This window comes from Papio anubis, chromosome 15 (assembly GCF_008728515.1).
Source record: "Papio anubis isolate 15944 chromosome 15, Panubis1.0, whole genome shotgun sequence".
Lineage (NCBI taxonomy): Eukaryota > Metazoa > Chordata > Mammalia > Primates > Cercopithecidae > Papio > Papio anubis.
Window position 1 is genome coordinate 28125044 of NC_044990.1, and position 23187 is coordinate 28148230.

Genomic DNA, 23187 nt, shown 5'->3' on the forward strand with positions numbered 1-23187 from the left:
CCCAGCAGCCATTTCTACTTTAAAAATCTCTTTGACCTCCAAAGCCAGTCACTATGAACCTGCTTCTTTATGTCCACTGGTATTATAACATTCAGCCAGTCATTATTTCCCTTGACTTTGACTTCCTCTCCAGACACATCTAATCAATATATCATGTCAATTTTACCTCTTAAACATTTCTTACATTTATATAATCACCCCTAATATCAAGTGCTAGTTGAGGCCCTAATCATCTCACTTTAACCACTATCACAGGCTCTAGGCTGGTCTTAAAGCTAGAACCCCATCTGTCTCCATTACACCATCTGCTTTACATACTAGGGATATTACAAGGCTGTATAATTTTGTTGAAAAAACAAGATCACTATATGTTTGAATAGTGATGGAAGACCTCACAAAGAAAGTGGCAGCTGAACTAGCTTCTCAAAGATGCGTTTAAAAAGAAAGGCAGTGACAGCTGGAAATAAAAAAGGTATCATGCATGGAAGGATCATGATGTGTAGGAGTGATAAGGATTAGATCAAGAGAGCTGAAACTAACTAAGAAGCAAATAACAGGGTGTTTGTGCATGTGTGTGTGTGTTTTAGGATGGGAGTGAGGAGTGTATTCCACAGATACGCTAAGGATGGGGCATTGCAAAGGGGAGGAAAGAAAATAATGTTCAAATAAATAGTATGCAGAATAGCTTAAAAAGGTTAAAGGCTGATGTAGGAGAGGCCTATTAAAAGACATATTGGGGTTTACACCTGTAGTCACAGTACTTTGGGAGGCTGAGGTGGGTGGATCGTTTGAGTCCAGGAGTTCGAAACCAGCCTGGGCAACACAGTGAGACCCCATCTTTACAAAAAATAAAAAATCAGCCAGATGTGGGTACACACCTGTAGTCCCAGCTACCTGGGAGGCTGGGCAGGGAAGGGGGGCGGGGAATTGCTTGAGCCTAGGAGTTTGAGGCTTCAATGAGCTGTGATTGTGTCACTGCACTTCAGTCTGGGTGACAGAGTGAAACCCTGTCTCAAAAAAGACATGAAGGAAAGACCTGTTAAAAGGAAATTATTGATATTAAGTTAGGATAGCTGAAAGAGTATAAATTCCCTTAAGTGGAATACCAAGGTTGGGGGGATTCAGTCAGCAAAAATTGAGATTAGACAAAGGTTAAGGAGTTCGAAGAAAAGTCCATAAACAGGGAAGAGAGCAAGCAAGGTTCTTAGTATCAAAAGGTTAAAGAAGTCCGGGCACGGTGGTTCACTCCTGTAATCCCAGCACTTTGGGAGGCCAAGGCGGGTGGATCACCTGAGGTTGGGAGTTCGAAACCAGCTTGGCCAACACAGCAAAAACCGTCTCTACTAAAAATACAAAAATTAGCTGGATGTGATGGTGCATGCCTATAATCCCAGCCGCTCAGGAGGCTGAGGCAGGAGAATCCCTTGAATCTGGGAGGCGGAGGTTGCAGTGAGCCGAGATTGTGCCACTGCACTCCAGTCTCGGCGACAGAGCGAGATTCTATCTCAAAAAAAAAAAAAAAAGAGGTTAGAGATCCAAGAACGAAAGGTTTTAAGAAGAATAAATGTCAGACATACAGCAAACAGTGAGGATGGAATATATATACAGGTTAAAAAGATGGAACATATGAGAAAATGAAGTTGCAGAGAAGAACTATGAGGTGACTTTTAAAAGTTCATTAAAAATGTGTATTATGAAAAAACTCCATGGATTTCAATTTTTTTTTGCACCAAAATAAACTTATACTAACTTCCTATATATGTCTGAACATGATCTAGTTTGAGGCACTAAGAGGGGTAAGGGGTAAGACATCAATTTGAAATGAGCCCCTAGGAGAAGAGCAACAGGAATCCTGCTAAAATTAAAGCAGAAACAAGTACCAAATTTATGGTGAAGCTTGGGTGAAATAATGGTGAATTCACTGATGCACTTAAAAGTTTATGGGGAAAATGCCCCCAAAGAAATCAGCAGTTTACAAATGGTTAACTCCTTTCAACAAGGGACAAGTCGATGTTGAAGATGAAGTCCACAGTGGCAAACAACATCAATATCTGAGGAAAAAATTAATCTTGGTCGTGCCCTAATAGAGGATGATTGTTGATTAACAGCAGAAACAATTGCCAGTACCACAGACACCTTGATTGGTTCAGCTCACAGAATTATGACTGAAAAATTAAAGTAGAGCAAACTTTCCCCTTGATAGGTGTCAAAACCATTGTGCCCAGATAAGCTGTAGACAACAGCAGAGCATTCAATAAAAATTTTAAACCAGTGGGATCAAGGTCCTGAAGTATTTCTTCAAGGAATTGTAAGAGGAGATGAAACATGGCTTTCCCAGTATGACCCTGAAGACAAAGTAAAATCGAAGCAGGCCAGGCGTGGTGGCTTACGCCTGTAATCCCAGCACTTTGGGAGGCCGAGGCGGGTGGATCACGAGGTCAGGAGATCGAGACCATCCTGGCTAACACAGTGAAACTCCATCTCTATCAAAAATACAAAAAATTAGCCGGGTGTGGTGGCAGGCGCCTGTAGTCCCAGCTACTCGGGAGGCTGAGGCAGAAGAATGGCCTGAACCTGGGACGCAGAGCTTATAGTGAGCCGAGATCGCGTCACTGTACTCCAGCCTGGGTGACAGAGCGAGACTCCGTCTCAAAAAAAAAAAAAAAATGAAGCAAAAGTGGACTGGTCAGGAGGAAAGCTAATGACTAAAAAGTTTGTGGGGATGCTCAAGGTATTATTCTTGTTGAGCTTCTAGAGGGTCAAAGAATGATAACATCTGCTTATTACAAGAGTGTTTTGAGAAAGTCAGCCAAAGCTTTAGCAGAAAAAAGCCTGGGAGAGCTTTACTAGAGAGTCTTTCTCCACCACAATGTTTCTGCTCATTCTTCTCATCAAACAAGAGCAATTTTGCAAGAGAATCAATAGGAAATCATTAGGTATGCACCTTACAGTTCTGATTTGGCATCTTGTGACTTCTTTTTGTTTCCTAATCTTAAAAAAACAAACTGTAAAGGCCATCTAGTTTTCTTCAGTTAATATCATGAAAAAGACTGCGCTGACATGGTTAAATTCCCAGGACCCTCAGTTCTTTAAGGATAGACAATGGCTGGTAGTATCACTTACAAAAGTGTCTTGACTTTGATGGAGCTTATGTTGAGAAATCAAGTTTATATATTTTATTATCTTTTGATTCCACTTTTCCACAAACTTTAAAAATTTCCCCTGTACATGAATTCTAGCAGAAGGTAGAAAATAAGATGGTATATCAGAGGCAGAGAAGAAGCAAAAAAACCAGTAAGACCAAAAATAGTAAGATAGTATATGTTGCCTCAGACTGGAAGGAGAAAGTTATTAAGCTGGTTAGGTGGTTTGGCAAAATACTGGGAATGAGGGACTCAAATGAGAAAATGGATAAATGTAAAAAATAAAATTATAAAGCCAGAGACAGTCTTCCAAGATGTCATGTGGAAAAAAAGAAATAGAAAAAATGAATGAGTGCAATAACAAATGGACATTTATTATAAGCCTGACATTGTGCAGAGTGCTTTTTATGTATTATTTCCATTCCTTACTATCACCTAATTTTTACAGATGAGATATCTGAAGTTCAAAAGCCACTTAATTTTCATCAACAGCAATCCCTGGATTTGAACCATAGTCAATCTGGCTCCAAAGTATATGGCCTTTTATATTATAACACAACTTCCCATGACAAATCCATAAAGTCAGATCCAAATCACGGAAAATTTTCTGTTTTTGCTTTGGGTGGCAGTTACAAAGGTCTGTGTTTTATAATTATTCATTAAGCTGTATATATTTTAGCATATTTTTCTGTATTATATATGTTATGTTTCACAGACACACCCACACAAATGAGTCTATATATAAAAGGCTGGAAAGAAAAGAAAAAAAAAAAAAGAAGAGAAGTTGGCCACAAACAAGGGGCCCTAGGCCGGGCACAGTGGCTCACGCCTGTAATCTCCGCACTTTGGGAGGCCAAAGCAGGCGGATCACCTGAGGTCAAAAGTTCGAGACTAGCCTGGCCAACGTGGTGAAACCCCATCTCTACTAAAAATACAAAAATCAGCCACACGTATAATCCCAGCTACTCAAAGAGGCTGAGGCACGAGAATCGCTTGAACCCGGGGGGCGGACATTGCAGTGAGACAAGATTGCACCACTGCACGCTGCACTCTACCCTGGGTAACAGAGGGAGACTCTGTCTCCAAAAAAAAAAAAAAAAAAGAAGTGGAGGGTCCTAAAGGTAGAAGTAGAGGACTTATTTTATTTATTTATTTATTTTTATCTATTTATTTTTTTGAGACAGAGTCTCACTCTGTCATCCAGGCTAGAGTGCAGGGGTGCCATCTCGGCTCACTGCAAGCTCCACCTCCCAGGTTCACACCATTCTCCTGCCTCAGCGTCCCAAGTAGCTGAGACTACAGGTGCCCGCCACCACACCCGGCTAATTTTTTTTTGTATTTTTCAGTAGAGATGGGGTTTCACTGTGTTAGCCAGAATGGTCTTGATCTCCTGACCTCGTCACCCCCCACCTCGGCCTCCCAAAGTGCTGGGATTACAGGTGTGAGCCATCGCGCCCGGCCAAATTTATTTTATTTTTGAGTCAGGGTTGCTCTATTACCCAGGCTGGAGTGCAATGGCACGATATTGGCTCATGGCAACCTCCACATTCCAGGCTCAGACGATCCTCCCACCTCAGCCTCCCAAGTAGATGGGACTACAGGCATGTGCCACAATGCCTGGCTAATTTTCGTGGGGTTTTTTGTTTGTTTGTTTGTTTGTTTTCCTTTTTCTTTTTTTGGTAGAGCTGGGATTTTGCCACATTGCCCAGGCTGGTCTCGAACTCCTGGACTCAAGCAATCCACCCACTCTGGCCTCCCAAAGTGCTGGGATTACAGGCCTGAGCTACCACCCCCGGCCAGAATTTATTTTTTTCAACAGCTAAAATAAAACTTACGTTTACTTAAATAAACACTGTTATAGAAAACAAACATGATAGTATTTTAAAAAGTGTTAAGGGCCTGGGGGTGGAGAATGGGAGAGGTTGTGGCACACAACGAAAGCAAATGGTATTTTTAAATACTAAAAACCCTTAGTGGCAACATTTATATACCACTATTCTTATCTAGCCAACTGAAAATTCCTTGGACAACATTTAGCAAAATATCCCAAGTTTCAGTCTAGATGCTCTTAAATGCAAAAAAAGCATTTGTTTTAATATATTTGGAGTTCAAACTTATATTCTCCCCAGTTAATCCAAATTAACAAAGTTTAAGGCACAGCACTGAGATATCACTAAACAAAAATGGAAATAGGACCAGTTCCTCAAAATATGCCACTGAGTTTTACTTCTTCTCTTCTGGGTAACTCTAACCTGTCCCCTTATTCTTAATTTGCAGACAAAAAGTCTGACAACTTATCATGGATGAAGTTCTGTTAAAGACAACACAGAGGATCAGTAATCAGGTGGAAGATTCCCAGGGTAAGAAAGAGCCACTTAGTTCTGGAAACCATTCACGTTGACTTAGTCACGAGGTTAATCTATATATAGACTCATAAGCAAAGAGTGACTCAAACATTATTTGGGTTGTTTTAAAATATTACTAATAAAAAATCCTAACAAAGACTATAAATATTTGAGATAAAGCAGGCAATAAACAGACAAAAATTTCCTAGAAAACATAGACATCCTTCAGAAACGAAAGTGAGAAGCGCTCTGGGTCTGCTAAATATGATCACAGAATAAGAAAATTAAATTAAAATATATGACAACTATCATAAGTACAAAACCAAACTGAACTCACTGGTTAAATAATAATCCAAACTTTTAAATTAACTGAAAAAAACTGAATAGGGAGTCAAATCCATACTTACTTATCATCCCTTTCTAGACATTTGACTAGAATTGGTAAAATCCCAGATTTTATTAAGTCATCAATCGGTGGATTTCTGTCACTGGATAACAGTTTTCTAGGAAAATAAATATAAGAAATTAATTGCTATAATTTTCAAACTGTGAAAAGAAATAACAACGTATTAACTTCTAGACCACCAGGTAACATGACTGAGGAATGACACAATTCTCTCTCTGGACAAAGTAGTATTTACCTTGCTGCCTGGACAGCACTCAATTGGACCACTGGGTTGTCACTTGTGGCATTCTGCAATACCAAATGTAAATTTCAGAAATGAAAAAAAAATCAATTTCAAAATACTTCAAAATGAGAATATTAAATTAATAACATACCTGCAATATAGCTTCTAGTGTTACATTTTGCTTAAAAAGAAAAAAAAAAACATAGTTCAGCAGAGTTTATTAGCAAAATCACATTCATTAAATAGTGTACCTGATAAAGTTAATATACTTATTATAAAGTTGGTGTTATATTAAAAATGAAGTTCTCACAGTTACTATAAAAATTATTTTAAAGTCACTATAAAAACATGGTAACTTACTGCTTTAAAATCAGCATCAACATCTGAATCTTCTAGACTTTCTTCTTGGGGAACATTTCTCTTTTTCAATAAGTGTTCATCTCTTTTGTTCTGAAAGGCAACCAACAAATGCTTAAGAAGTCATAAGGACTGCTGTTAATGAAAAATCCATTAAAACGACTTCAACTTTATTAGGCAATTATGAAACAAATACTGAACACATAAGGATAATATGAATTAAATGTGCATACTGCAAACCAATGACAAGGGTCACATTCTGGCTTTGGTAACAAAATTACCTGGCTTGCTTTTACACACATACTTCATTAAGCACCCACTGTGGTTTTTTTTTTTGGAGACAAGAGTCTTACTCTGTCACCCAGTCTGGAGTGCAGTGGCACAATCTTAGCTCACTTCCAACCTCTGCTTCCCGGGTTCAGGTGATTCTCATGCCTCAACCTCCTGAGTAGCTGGGATTACAGTCGTGTGCCACCACACCTGGCTAATTTTTATATTTTTAGTAGAGATGCATTTTTGCCACGTTGGCCAGAATGATCTCAAACTCCTGGCCTCAAATGATCTGCCTGCCTCCAGCCTCCCAAAGTGCTGGGATTATAGGCATGAGCACTGGCCAGCACCAACTGTTTTGGCCATGTTGGTGTGCCTCCTAATCTCTAGGAAAGATTTAAATTTGGAGATGCAATATTATTACAAAGTCTAGCAAATATATTTCAACTGGCATGCTAGTTTTCATTTACTTATGGCTAATGGTTACCTGCAGCAGTTTATTAAGAAACCACCTTAATGGGAAGAGCCCAATGCTCAAATGTTGAGGTTTGCATATGCTTGCTAGGTGTGGGGAGTAGGAATTCATGAACATAAATGCTGCCTACCTGCCATCATCTCAGATTTAAACTCTTGCTATCTGGCTTTTACAAACAAAAATTCTCTATTAGCAAATCAATTTCCAAATTTCACTGAACTTCAATTGTTTGTTACGGTAACCTGTGCCATTTTACACATGTAGCTGTGAATAAATCACCGATTTTCTCTAAGTTTTTAGTTTTTCTATAGAATTAAAACAAGTTACATCAAGAGACCAAATAATGTCTAACATCCTTTTCAATTTAAAATTTCAAAAGGCATACTTCTAATGTTTGCTATATTTACAAGGTATTTCATTATAACAAAGTTACTGAAGAGATATTACTATTGATGTTAAAATTCAGATAAACTAGAAAATAAGATTCAGATACTTATTTCTATACGTATATAGAAACATGCTTATCCGCATGCCAATTTTTGTGCTGGATATAAGCAAGCACAATTAAATAAACTGGTGTCTATATATGTCAATCAATAGTAGTTTACCAATTTCCACTTGTATAAGCATACTTCTTTAGTAACTTAACCAATTCTAAAATATTTTTAAATTAAAGCATCTCACATTATATAATCTCACATTATAAGCATCTCATTATATATATATGTGTGTGTGTGTGTATATATATATTCAAATCCATGCAGTGATATTTTACATGGTTTCAAGTGGCTTCCCACAGAATATTCATTAAAGTGGGAAAACTTGGCAGACAGCATTCTTGACCAAATGACAAAAGGTGTCACTATCAGTGAAGAACAAATCAACACTGTGTGCCTCCTGGGGTCTGGTGTACTAATAAAACATAACTTCTGTGGTATTCCTAACATAAATAACCTGAGAAATGCCAGAAAAACCCAAGTCTGTCATTCTACCAAAAAAAAAATAGCCCTATATTCTTCAAAAATGTAGTCATGAAAGATAAAGACTGAGGAAGAGTTCCAGATTGAAGGAGACTAAAGAAACATGACAACTAAATGCCATGTCTGATCTTGGCTTGGATCTTGGATTTATAAAGTACATAACTGGGAACCATATGCAAAATCTAAATTGGTTCTATGGATTGAATGGTAGATTTTTACCTAAGTTAGTTTGACAAGTGTACTATGCTTATAAAAACAGAAACTATCTGTTTTTATGAAATATAAGTTGTTGTATTAAGGGAATTAAAGCATGATGCTTGCAATTTAACTGGTTCAAGGAAAAAAATGTATACAAAGATAATAGTGCAAATATGAAAAATGCTAGGGAACCTGGGTGCTGAGTGAAGGGTATATGATGTTTCTATACTATTCTCACAACTTTGAACTTCAAACTACAAATCTGAAATTGCATAAAATTAAAAAAAAATTACAGTTACACTCTATGGTTTGTAATATATATAGAAATGTTTAACATCTTTTGGATTTAATCCATTTAAAAAGTTTTAACAAAGTTTATTGACAAGTTAACCCCCAACCCCAAATGATTTTAACACTGATTCCGTTCTATTTTCATTCTTTGACTCTGTTTTCCTCTTTTCCAGAGCTTGATCAATCAAGCTTCCAGAGGTCTTTAAGGAATCTTACTCCCTCTATTCCTCCTTTCCAAGTATTTCTGGAATAGAAGAAATATAAAGCATAAATACAACTAAAGTTTCCTACATATACAGATCTCCAATCTGGGGATAGCATTTTATCATTATATAGGATGTGTACTGTCTTTTTTGGTAGATACCCTTTATTGGGCAAGGCAACTCCTTTCTATTCCTAACTTGCTAATAACTTTTTTCTTTATAAGCCATGAATGAGTGCTTAATTTCATCAAATTGTGCTTCTTTCCATATATTGAAATGGATATTATGTTTCCACTTTCATCTGTAAATATGGTAAATTAAATGACTTTCTAATATTAAACTATCCCTGCAAGTCCTGGAAACTTTATTAGAATTTTTTAAAAAATATTCATTCCTGAAATCAATTTGTTAATATTTTATTTAGGATTTTTTTCCTCAATATTCCTAAGTGAAACTGGCTAAAAAGTATCTTTTCTCAGACTGTCTTGGTCTGTTGCTTGGGATCATGGTTTTGCTAGCTTCATAAAATGAGTTGGGAAGTGTTCCCTCTTTAACTTCTCTGAAATCATTTAATAAGGCTGGAATTATCTGTTCCTTCAATGTCTGCCAGAGTTCCACCTGTAAGACTACCTTTTCTTTTACAGGATGGTGAGAGAGGTTAAATTTTTAGCTGTATTAATTTGATTTTTTTTTTTTTTTTTTTTTTTGAGACAGAATTTCGCTCTCGTTTCCCAGGCTCGAGTGCGATGGCGCAATCTCGGCTCACCACAACCTCCACCTCCCGGGTTCAAATGATTCTCCTGCCTCAGCCTCCGAAGTAGCTGTTACAGGCATGCGCCACCACACCCGGCTAATTTTGTATTTTTAGTAGAGACAGGGTTTCTCCATGTTGGTCAGGCTGGTCTCGAACTCCTGACCTCAGGTGATCTGCCCACCTCAGCCTCTCAGAGTGCTGGGATTACAGGAGTGAGCCACCACGCCTAGCCTCTTTGATTTTTTTTTTTTTTTAAAGATCTATTCAGGTTATCTTCTTGAGTCAGCTGGGTAAATTAATTTTTTCTGCTAGGAAATTGCCTACTTCACATAAGTCTCCAAATTTATTTGCATAAGTTTTTTGTTTGCTTGTTTTTTGTTTTTGAGACAGAGTCTCACTCTGTCGTCCAGGATGGAGTACAGTGGTGGCACGATCTTGGCTCACTGCAACCTCCGCCTCCCAGATTCAAGCGATTCTCCTGCCTCACAGCCTCATTAAGTAGCTGGGATTAAAGGCGAGCACCACCATGCCTGGCTGATTTTTGTATTTTTAGAAGAGACAGGGTTTCACCATGTTGTCCAGGCGGGTCTCGAACTCCTGGTCTCAAGTGATCCGCCTGCCTTGGCCTCCCAAAGTGGTGGGATTACAGGTGTGAGCCACTGTGCCTTGCCTATTTGCGTAAGTTTGCTCATACTTAAATTGTAGGTTGTCTGCAAAAATGGCAGTAATTCCCCTTCCCATATCCAGTCCCGCACTGACTGTAGGCATGGCTGTGTGACTTACTTTGGCAATGGGACGTTAAGCAAACAGACTCGAAAAGTGCTTACACATCAGAGACAGGTTCTCTTTTGCTACTTTTTTCCTGAAACCATCCTGTGAACACTGAGCCATGGAGAATGAGACTGCGTGGACAACAACCAAGTCCCAGCCAAGTTACCTGAGACCATGCTAGATCATCTAGTCACCAATCAACCCTGCGAGCTGACCAGAGACAATAAGGGAAGCCTGCAGAAAACAGCTGAACTGGCCTATGCCAGAAAACCCACTCCGCCAACCCATAAAACTGTTAGCTCAATAAAATGGCTATTGTTTTAAGGTACATAGTTTGGAGTGGTGTATTATGCAGCAAAAAACTAGCTGATGCACTCATGTTTTTAAATTTATGCTGTATTTAAATTAATATGACTTCTAAAATTCCTAGTATTTTGTTGTTGTTCCTTCTCTCTACTTGCTATAAATTTGTCTCCTGAATTACCACTTTAACTGTATTCTACAGGTTCTGACATGTAATAGTTTTCCTACTGTTCATTTTTAGGCATTCTTAGATTCCATTAAGATTTCTTTGATGCTCAATATATTCAATATATTCAGACGTACTTTAAAACATGAGGTTTTTGTAACTGTCTTATTCTAATTATATTGTGGTCAGAGAACACGTATGTACAACACACTGAAATTAGCTGACACCTGCTTTATACTAGAAGCTCCCAAACTTTCTCAGTCCACGGTGTAGGCCAAAGTACTCATTTGGGAAAAAGAAAAGAAAAACAAATAAATTGAAAGAAAAAATTATTTCACTCTTAGATAAAATAATTGGAGAAAGGAACGTAGTGTTATTTAAGTGTTTAAACTGTGGACTATCTCAAGATCTAAGTCTGTGGTGTCTGAAAGATGTCACTGTATTTCTCTCAAAATTAAAATATCCCAAAGACCCTTTCAGGTCACTGTGGAGCCCCATGTTACCTCAGCGCAGAGTTTGGAAACTACAGCTTATTCTACCATAAAACCAGTTTCCAAATACATATGTGGTTTTACACGTGTTCATTAGTTAAAATTTGTGAATTATTCAAATTTTCTATCTCTTCTTAATTGGTGTTTATTCATTACTAAGAAGACAATCTCCCACAATGATTATGTCTTTGATGAATTTCCTCTTCTAAATTTGCAAATTTTGACTTTATATATATATATATATATATAGAGAGAGAGAGAGAGAGAGATTCTATTAGGCATATACTAGTTTAAAGCTATTATAGCTTCTTAATAAATTCTTTCTTTTATCAAACATTAGGTAACAACCCCTGCATTTAAATTGAAAACATCCTAACGCAGACCAAAATATTTATGGCACAAGAACCATACTTCACTTTTTTTTTTTTTAATTTAAGATGGAGTTTTTGCTCTTGTTGCCCAGGCTAGAGTGCAATGGTGCGATCTCAGCTCACTGCAACCTACGCCTCCCGGGTTCAAGTGATTCTCCTGCCTCAGCCTCCTGAGTGCCTCCACGCCCGGCTAATTTTGTATTTTTAATAGAGATGGGGTTTATCCATGTTGGTCAGGCTGGTCTCGAACTCCCGACCTCAGGTGATCCACCCGCCTCAGCCTCCCAAAGTACTAGGATTACAGTCGTGAGCCACCGCACCCACCCCATACTTTACTCTTAACAAAAATAAGTACAAGCCAAGGAAAAATAATCACTGGGCAGGTTTCTAATGGTCAGATTAATCATTAAAACCAATAACTTAAACTGTCCCTTCACTTGATACCTAGAGATTTTTACCCTCCTGAAAACTGCACTACAATAAATTCAGCATCCATAAAGGGTATACTTCTCTTTTGTCAAGTGAGAAAGAAGCTCAGGGGTTATAGGAACTTCCCTAACTTCAATACCCAACTAATCCTTAAACACACATATGGATTAGCTGGATTTCTTAAATTCCTTTAAAAATCCATTATTAATCTATTATCCATGTATGCGTGTATTTATCTAGCCCTTTTGGATCTTGTTTTCTACTAGGTTGAACCACATGAACTGTTTTGTAGGTCAAAGCAGTTAACTATGGGCAATTTCTTATAACCCAACTTAATATATTGTTTGAGTTAGTAAGTTCTATGTTATTAACCTGTACATAAAGTACTTCCTTTTCATTCCCAAATTCTTCTTTCCATCTTGAAAAACTGGCTTGCAATTCTATACCTAAACTTGTGGAGCAAGTTTGATGTCACTTCTTTTAAATCTTATGAAAAGGATAATTACATTATTTATCAGCCCCCTTTCAAGCTTGAAATAAGTAATTAAATCTGTTTTTATCCAATAATACCCTAATTTTAAACCCTCATCTAGTTTAGGCTTTAGTTCCTTGGGGTTTGTTTTCTTTTTTTTTTTTTAATTTTAGAAATAGTCCAACCCTGGTTGCATCTAAATGCTTTTAACGAGGTAGGAAAACATACTCAATGAAAATTCCCCTCAATATTAACATTTATGAAATGATATTACTGCTGCATGACTACATGGATATTCACCCATAAGTTTTATAAGTTTATGTTTTGGGCACTCTGTTCAGTGTATTACACTTTGATTGAAACTAATTTTTTAAAATAACACTATTGGTTCATCAATCATGTAAGAACTGACAATCTAATGCATGTTTCTTTTTTCCCTGCAGGATCATTATCAAACAGCTGCTTTTTTGGATACTAACTTAGGCTTTTTTTGGTAACTGAAATTTTTATTGAGATAATTGTATATTCACACGCAGTTATAAGAAATAATATGGGCCCAGTGCAGTGGCTCGCGCTTGTAATCCCAGGACTTTGGGAGGCCAAGGCAGGCGGATCACAAGGTCAGGAGATGGAGACCATCCTAGCTAACACGGTGAAACCCCATCTCTACTAAAAATATAAAAAATTAGCCCGGCGTGGTGGCATGTACCTGTAGTCCCAGCTACTCAGGAGGCTGAGGCAGGAGAATGGCGTGAACCTGGGAGGTGGACCTTGCAGTGAGCAGAGATGGCGCCACTGCACTCCAGCCTGGGCGACAGAGTGAGACTCTGTCTCAAACAAAAAAAGAAATAATATGGAAAGATCCCTTGTATGCTTTGCCCAGGTTACCCCAATGGTAACACTTTGCAAAACTATATTACAACTGGGATACTGACATTGATACAATCCACTTATTTTATTCAGACCTCATTTTACATGTATTTGCGTGTGTGTATTATATCCCATACAATTTTATCACCTGTATAGATTCATGTTATCTACCACCAGAGTCAAGATGGTAAACAATTCCAAAAACACAAGATGCATGCCTCCTGACCTTTTATATGCAAAATCACATCCTTCTCATCTCTCTGACACCCTATATAACCCCGGCAACTACTAACCTGTCTTCCATTTCTAAAATTTTATCATTTCAAAAATGTTATATAAATGGGATCATACGGCATATAACCTTTTTGTGACAGAATCATAGGCCCAGCATACTTCTCTGGAGATTTATATAAACTGTCACTTGTATCAATAACTGTCGCTTATATAATTGTTCATTTTTATTGCTGAATAGTATTTTATCATATTGATATACTGTAGACATATTACAGTATGTCTATTTACCCATTAAAGGCCATCTGTGTTGTTTCTAAGTTTTAGCCATTAAAAATAAAGTTGCTATACAGACATGCATGTACAGATCTCATATGAATATAAATTTTCCTTTCCCTGGGATACATGTCCAGACTGTAAGCACTGGGTTACACAGAGGTTTCATGTTTAGACAAAAAACTGACAAACTGTTTTCCAGAGTGACTGTACCATTTTACATTTCCACCACAAACATGAGTGATCAGTTTCTCCACATCGTTGCCAGCATTTGGTGTTGTCACTATTTATTTTAGCTGTTCTGATAGATGTGTAGTTGTGGCTTTAATCTCTATTTCCCTAATAGCTAACGATGCTGAACATCTTTTCATGTGCTTATTTAATGTATGTCCTCCTTTCAATGAAATGACTCTTCACATCTTTTTAAATTAGATTGTTTTGGTTTTTCTTACTATTAAGAGAGAGAGAGAGAGAGAGAGAGAGAGTGTGTGTGTGTGTAAGAGTCAGAGGTCTCACTATGTTGCCCAGGCTAGAGTGCAGTGGCTGTCCATAGGCAAGATCATAGCATACTGCAGCCTCCAACTCCTGGGCTCAAGTGTTGTTTCTGCACCGGCCTCCTGAGTAGCTGGGAATACACGTGGATGCCACTGCACCTGGCTCTTACTACTGAGTTTTGAGAGTTCATTATACGCACTAGATACTAGTCTTTTACTGGATATGTGGTTTACCAGATATTTTCTTCCAATATCTAGCTTGTCTTTTCTATCTTTTCATATGGGCTCTCACACAGCAAAATTTTTAATTTAATCAGGTCCAATTTATCAATTGTTCTTTTATGGATTAGTCTTTTGTGGTCAAATTTAACTCTTTGCTCTCTCCAGATGCGGAAAATTCTCTATGTTTTTTCCTAAAAGTTTTATAGTTTTGTGCTTTACATTTAAGTCTATAATCCATTTTGTATTTTTGCATAAGGTGTGAAGTTTAGGCTCATTATTTTTGAAAAAGCTATCCTTCCTTCCATTGAATTGGTTTTGTAACTTTGCTATAAATCAACTGGATGTATTTGTGCAGGCATATTTCTGTGTTATATTTTCTGTTCCATTGTCTATGTCTTTCCTTCTACCAATAACACACAGTATTGATTACTATAGCTATATACTATAACCTTTCATATTAGGTGAAGTAATTTCCTCTTTTTCTTCTTTGTTAAGTTTTAGCTATTCTAGAGACTGTGTTTTTCCATACATATTTTTAAATGTTTGTCTACGTCCACAAAATATCTTGGTTGAATTTCAATAGGATCAATTTAGGGAGATCAATTTAGGGAGCATCAATGTCATTATTATGTTGAGGCTTCCAATCCATGAACACAGTATACGTCTCTCCATTTCTTTATGTCTTGTTTCATGTCTTTCATCAGTATTTTGTAATATTCACTGTATAAATCCTGTACATATTTGTTAATGTATATGGAAGTATTTTATTTTCTTTGAATTGTCTAAAAATTGTATTTTTTTATTTTGGTTTCTGCATGTTCAGCATACATAAATGCGACTGATTTCTTTATTCTGTGATCTTGCTAAACTCACCTGTTAGTTCCAGGAGCTTTCTGATAGATTCCTTGGGATGTTCTACACAGATAATCACATTATCTGCAAATAGGGATAGTTTTAGTTCTTCCTTTACAAACTACATACCTTTCATTTCTTTTTCTTGCCTTATACGGTAATGGCTAGAACTTCCAGCATTATACTGAGTAAGAGCAGTTATGATAGACATCATCACCTTGCTTCTGAATCTCAAGGGAAAGCATTTAGTCTTTCACCATTAAGTATGATGTTAGCTGTGAGGTTTTTGTGGTGCTCTTTATCAAGATGAGGCAATTCCTTTCTATTCCTTTTACCAGAAATGAGTAACTGATATGATTGTATTTTTCTTCTCTGGCTTGTTGATATGGGGGAATTTAGAGTATTTTTTAAAATATATTTCAAACAATTAACTAAAACAAGTACTAGATCTTATCAACCAAGTGGGGCACTTGGGTGGATTTTTTCTTTATGTAGGATCTTAAACCTGCCTCACCTCCAAATCTAACGAAAATAAGGGACTTGGCCGGGTGCAGTGGCTCACGTCTGTAATCCCAGCACTTTGGGAGGCCGAGGCGGGCAGACCACAATGTCAGGAAATCAAGACCATCCTGGCTAACACGGTGAAACCCCGTCTCTACTAAAAATACAAAAAAATTAGCTGGGTGTGGTGGCGGGTGCCTGTAGTCCGAGCTACTCAAGAGGCTGAGGCAGGAGAATGGCGTGAACCCGGGAAGCGGAGCTTGCAGTGAGCCAAGATCGCGCCACTGGACTCCAGCCTGGGCAACAGAGCGAGACTCCATCTCAAAAAAAAAAAAAAAAAAAAAAGGGATTTAGGCCTATCTGACTGACCAATCATCAAGAAAAGATTAGATCAAGTTTAATATAGCCGGGCGCAGTGGCTCACGCCTGTAATCCCAGCACTTTGGGAGGCTGAGGCGGGTGGATCACGAGGTCAGGAGATCGAGACTATCCTGGCTAACACGGTGAAACCCCGTCTCTACTAAAAATGCAAAAAAATTAGCCCAGCGTGGCGGTGGTCGCCTGTAAACTACTTGGGAGCTGAGGCAGGAGAATGGCGTGAACCCGGGAGGTGGAGCTTGCAGTGAGCCGAGATCCCGCCACTGCACTCCAGCCTGGGCGACAGAGCGAGACTCCATCTCAAAAAAAAAAAAAAAAAAAGTTTAATAAAATGTGCTGAAAGTTGAAAATACAAGTAACAGGTTTTGAGCTTATTCTCAACCCACGAAGCATTATTCAACCAACACACATGTATTTTGAGAGGCACTATAGCATAATGGTTAAGAGCTCTGCCATTTATTAGCTTGTGACTATGCAAGTTACTTAATTCCTACATAACTCTGTCTACAATGTGATTAAAAAAAAAAAAAGGAGGTACAGATGTGTTTAAGTGTTGATGCCTAAAGGCCTCACTAAATTGGGAAGAAAGAGAACAAGGAGGTAAGAGAAAAAACAATTCACACAAAAGGAGTCAGAGGCCAGGTAAACAGAACATATTAATAAACAGATGTCATCTGTCATCCTCAATTTTGACAGATCAATATCTGTTATTTGAAGTGTGATCCTTACACTGGTTAATAATTCTCAAACTATTTGTTACAGTTCTGCTACAAGATAAGGGAGCTTTTACCTTCAGGGTGATAAGCGTCTAAAGTAACAAAAAAAGGTTGGGAGGGGAGCTTGTGCCAGAACGTAAATCAATTGTGAAACTAAGCACACTGTTTAGTTCAGTTATTTAGACAGAAAGACCTACTTTAAACACATTATTTTTTAAAAGTTGACAAAAATTCTATATATTTATTGAGTAAAACATGATGCTTTGAAGTATGTATATGCTGTGGAATGGCTATGAGTTAATAAACACAGCTGAGTGCGGTGGCTCATGTCTGTAATTCCAGAACTTTGGGAAGTTAAGGCGGGCAGATTGTTAGAGCTCAGGAGTTTAAGACCAGCCTGGGCACATGGCGAAACCCCGTCTCTACCAAAAATACAAAAAATTAGCTGAGCATAGTGTTGAGCACCTGTGGTCCCAGCTACCCAGATACTTTGATCAGTATCTCCCCAAATCCCTGTGCCTCCCACCCCTGGCCCCAGCCCCTGGTAACCACCATCCTACTCTCTACTTCTATGAGTCTAGCTTTTTTTAGACTCCATGTGAAAAGTGAGAGCATGTGATATTTGCCTTGTTTGCCTGACCTATTTCTGGTAATGTAATGTCCTCCAAGTTCGTCCATGTTGTTGCAAAAGAGAGGGTTTCTTTCTTTTAAAGGCTGAAAAGTATTCCACTATGTACATATATCACATTTTCTTTTTCTGTTTGTCTACTGGTGGACATTTAGGTTGATTCCTTATCTTGGGTATTGTGATACCATAAACATGGGAGTGCAGATATCTCTTCAACATACAGGTTTCATTTTTCCTTTGGATATATACACAGTAGTGGGACTGCTTTATCACAAGGTAGTTCTATTTTTAGGAACTTTCCCATACTGCTTTTCTAGAATGGCTGTACTAACTTACATTCTGACCAAGAGTGTACAAGAGTTTCCTTTTCTCTACATCCTCACCAGCATGTGTTATCTTTCATCTTTTTGATAATGGTTATCAACAGGTGTGAAGATGAAATCTCACAGTAGTTTTAATTTTATTTCTCTGATTATTAGTAATGTTGAATAATTTTTAGTATACCTATTAGCCATTTCTATGTTTTGAGAATGTTTATTCTGGTCTTTTGCCCTTTTTTTTGAGATGGAGTCTTGCTCTGTCGCCCAGGCTGGAGTGCAGTGGCGTGATCTTGACTCACTGCAGCCTCTGCCTCCCAGGTTCAAGCAATTCTCCTGCCTCAGCCTCCTGAGTAACTGGGACTACAGTCAAGTGCCACCACACCCGGCTACTTTTTTGTATTTTTGGTAAAGATGGGGTTTCACCGTGTTAGCCAGGATGGTCTCAATTTCCTGACATTGTGATCCGCCTGCCTTGGCCTCCCATGCCCAACCCTTGCCCATTTTTTAATTGGTTAGTCTTCTTGCTATTGAGTTGAATTCCTTATATAATATTAACCCCTTATCAGATGTATGGTTTGCAAATATTTTCTATAGGTTCTCTCTTTATTAATAGTCTCTTTTGCTGTGCAGAACCTTTTAAATTTGATATAACTGCATCTGTCTGCTTTTGTTTTGTTGTCTGTGTTTTTGGGGTCATATTCAGGAAAACATTGCCCAGACCAATATTATGGAGATTTTCCCCTGTGTTTTCTTCTAGTAGTTTTACAGTTTCACATCTTATGTTTACATTTTAATCTATTTTGAGTTGATTTTTCTGTATGGTGTGAAATAAGGGCCTGGTCTCATTCTTCTGCATGTAGATAGCCAGTTTTCCCAAGATCATTTATTGAAAAGACTGTCCTTTCCTGTTGCATGTTCTTGGCACCTTTGTCAAAAATCAACCAACTACAAATGTGTGCATTTATTTCTGGGCTCTCTGTTCTGTTCCACTGTTGTGTGTGTGTGTGTGTTTATGTCACTATCATGCTGTTTTGATTACTATAGCTTTACAGTAGATTTTCATATCAGTTAGTGTGATGCTTCCGGGTTCATTAAGATTGCTTTGGCTATTTGGGGTCTTCTGTGGTTTCATACAAATTTTAGAGGTATTTTTTTCTATTTCTGTGAAAAAATGACATTAGAGGTTGATAGAGATCATACTGAATCTGTACCTCGCTTTGGGTAGTACTGATATTTTAATAATACGAATTCTTCCAAATCCATGAACATGGGATATCTTTCCATTTACTTCTGTCAGAAGGACTCTCTTGAAGGAAGCAGTGCTTTCTTTTACATTTTGGCACAAGCTCCCTAACTTGTCACAGAGATCAGGACTTTTGAGTAGCACAGCCTATATCTAAAGTATTTGTCTTAAAACTTCAGGCTAGGTGCGGCGCCTCACGCCTGTAATCCCAGTACTTTGGGAGGCCGAGGCGGGTGGATCACGAGGTCAGGAGATCGAGACCATTCTGGCTGACATGGTGAAACCCCATCTCTACTGAAAAATACAAAAAAAAAAATTAGCCAGGCATGGTGGTGGGCGAGTATAGTCCCAGCTACTCGGGAGGCTGAGGCAGGAGAATGGCGTGAACCCAGGAGGCAGAGTTTGCAGTGAGCCGAGATTGTGCCACTGCATTCCAGCCTAGGTGACAGAGCAAGACTCCGTCTCAATTAAAAAAACAACAAAAAAACTTCAATACATGACTTAAATATAAGTGCATATTTTTAGAGATCATAATTAAATTTAATTCTTGAATATTAGCACTTAATGAGTATCAACTACACAGACACAATTTGATTAGGCATTTTGAGATGGGTTAAGGAAGAGACTTAGGAGTTATTTGGGAGGCTGGGGTGGAGGGATGTAGATGGATAGTGAATGTGGTTATTACCTGCACTTTGGAAGTTTACAATCTAAGGGAAAATGAAATATTCAAATATCCTTGGAGTAAAATGAGTTATAATTGACGATGATATCCTCTAGTTCAATTTCTCAATGAAACTCTGGGGACTAGCTCTCTTTTGGTTTCAAGAATCTCAATGTCACTAAATAAAAACAATGTGATTCTCTCCTCAATGGAGCAAGAGAGAGAGCAAGGCCTGGAATCAGGGACAGATACTCTCACCATAAAGAGTGGAGGAATCTTCTCTTGAAGAGCTCTCCACATCTCTGTAAAATCACATCAAAATCAAGTAAGTTTTGTCTGAATAAACTTTAGGCGTTGTTTCAGGAAAAGTTTGCTTTCTACTGCTTTCTTGGGGAATTTTTAAATTTGAAATAAGAAATTGCTTGAGATTTCTTTAGTTAATTTCATTTTTGGTCCTACTACAAGTATTTTCAGAAATGGAACCATAGTAACTTGAAAGGAAATAATGTTATCCAGAAAAAAAGAAAGGGCACAAGCTCTAAGGCAACTAAGTTGTCTTAAAACTTCAGGCCGGGTGCAGTGGCTCACGCCTTAGTTGCTCTAAGGCAACTAAAGTGAATATTTAAAAAGATACGCTCTGACAAGCAAGAATTTTCAGTTCTATAAATTAGAGAAGGCGGCACAACAACAGGAGGATCAAGTAACCAAATATAAATATAAATTAGTAGCACAGATTTATAAGCACATTAGAGGGGCTAAAATGATTAAACTAGAGGAGGCTTCTGAATATTAGAACTAATACAAAAGTTTTAAAGTGGAATTGCAAGCACAAAAAGTTAAGGAAAAGTAAGGGCCCGTATCTGGGGGCAGACGGTGTAATGTTAACAGATGGCAATAAATACTAATTGCTTAATTCCAATTTTACTTCTATTGCAGTAATAATGGTTACCTTTGGGGATAACTAATGCCTAGAAAGAGGCCCTGGGGTATTCTCTTTTTTGATCCAGGAGCTGGTGGTTACATACATGTGTTCACATTACAAATATTCATCAAGCTGGATACTTACAATGTGTGGACTTTTTGTATGTATGTTGTATGTCAACAAAATGTGAAAAAGAAAAAAAGTTTAAAGTGTTAAGACTGGGAAAAACTCACCTTACTTTATTAAGCTAAAGCTTAACTCATCTCTCTGGTCTAAATGACCCAAAGATCTGAAAGAACTTGCGAATATGATTACCAAGGTATTGTTGTGTTCATAAAGGAGTTGACAGGGAACTGGAATTAGCAAGTATTTTTTAAGCTTATGTTAATGTTTATTAATATACAAAATGATCGATGATTACATTAATAGATAATAGACATAAAATAATTCTGTCTCTATCATATTAGCTTTTAATCCATTGATGAATGAAATAAAACAATGATCTTCCTTGTTAATTTTCTAATTTTGGAGCTACTGGGCTAATTACATAGAAAATATTCTACTGAACTTTTTGAAATTTAGTAAGTACATAATACAACTCTTAGTATTTTCAAAATTTAATTTTAAAAAGGGGATGGGGAAAGGGTACAGAAGAATGGATGTCAGGAACTATATACTATACCAATAAGCATGACACTGATTGGCAAAAATTCAAAATATGGTTATTTATTAAACATTTAGAAAAAATAAGCTATTTCCAATTTATCCTACAGGTTTCAGCTTAAATGTTATTTCTTCAGACAAATCACCTTTGAATGTCCAATTTTTAAAAAACCTCACTCTGTTAACTTTCATGGCTATTTTTCCTCCATGGCATCATTCACAATTTGTAAGGATATATTTGGTTATGTGATTATTTATCTAGTGTTCATCTCCATGAGACAATTGCTCAAATGGTAATGCTTGGTTGAATAACTAAACGCATTTCTGATGAAGACCTTATAAATGTAGTTAAAATGGGCTTCTGGCAATACTGTTTTAAAACTTTACAGATTTGAAGAGCTACCTAGCCAGTGTATGAAGCAAAGCATGTATTTAAAATAATTATTAAATAATAAATGCACAAGTCTATTTCTAGTGACTCTAAGAGAATGTGTACTTTCAGAATCAAGACCTCCTTCCTTCTCCCTACAACTGAAAAGTTTCAAAATGGTAATTTTTTTTTATTTGATTTTTTTTTTTTTTTTTGAGACAGAGTCTTGCTCTGTCACCTAGGCTGGAGTGTAGTAGCACGATCTTGGCTCACTGCAGCCTCTGCCTCCAAGGTTCAAGCAATTCTTCAGCCTCAGCCTCCCGAGTAGCTGTAACTATAGGTGCATGCTACCACACCCAACTAATTTTTGTATTTTTAGTAGAGATAGGGATTCACCACGTTGGCCAGGCTGGTCTTGAACTCTTGACCTCAGGTGATCTGTCTGCCTCAGCCTCCCAAAGTGTTGGAATGATGGCGTGAACCACCGCACCCAGCCCAAGATGGTAATTTAATATAGGGAGGAGTTTTAGGAGTGAATTAGATGAGGAAAAGTCTAACCTAAGACAAAAATCAAAGATGTGAAATAAGTTTTTAATTTATTTTTTAAAAGATATGTGTATAGGCCAGGTGCAGTGGCTCACGCCTGTAATCCCAGCACTTTGGGAGGCTGAGGCGGGCAGATCACGAGGTCAGGAGATCGAGACCATTCTGGCTAATATGGTGAAACCCAGTCTTTACTAAAAATACAACAAATTAGCTGGGCAAGGTGGCAGGTGCCTGTAGTCCCAGCTACTCGGGAGGCTGAGGCAGGAGAACGGCATGAATTGGGAGGCAGAGGTTGCAGTGAGCCAAGATTGCACCACTGCACTTCAGCCTGGCCAACAAAGCAAGACCCTGCCTCAAAAAAAAAAAAAGATACGTGTATAGAAAGAGAATTCACTATTATTTTCTTGATTAGCAATTTAAATATGTTTCAAATAAAATGTGTTCACATGAATACAAAATTTGGGCCAGGCATGATAGTTCATGCCTGTAATCCCAGGAGAAGGAGAATTGTTTGAGTCCAGGAATTCAAGGTCAGTCTAGGCAACACAGTGAGACCTAGTCGCTACAAAAAATAAACAAAATTAGCTGGGTGTGGTGGTGTGCCTTTATTCATAGATACTCAGCCGGCTGAGGTGGGAGGACC

At 37.8% G+C, this 23187-nt stretch overlaps 1 protein-coding gene across 2 annotated transcripts in view; it reads right to left on the reverse strand.

Annotated features, from left to right (window-relative positions):
- Window positions 1-23187, reverse strand: part of KPNA3 (karyopherin subunit alpha 3) — a 96308-nt gene that overhangs the window by 25514 nt on the left and 47607 nt on the right. For both annotated transcript variants that reach the window (XM_003913887.4, XM_017951247.2), the window contains exons 3-6: window positions 6478-6567; window positions 6269-6298; window positions 6130-6182; window positions 5896-5991 (exon numbers count right to left, since the gene is read on the reverse strand). In XM_003913887.4, coding sequence (XP_003913936.3) covers window positions 5896-5991; window positions 6130-6182; window positions 6269-6298; window positions 6478-6567 — 269 coding nt within the window. The remainder of the gene's footprint in view (window positions 1-5895; window positions 5992-6129; window positions 6183-6268; window positions 6299-6477; window positions 6568-23187) is intronic.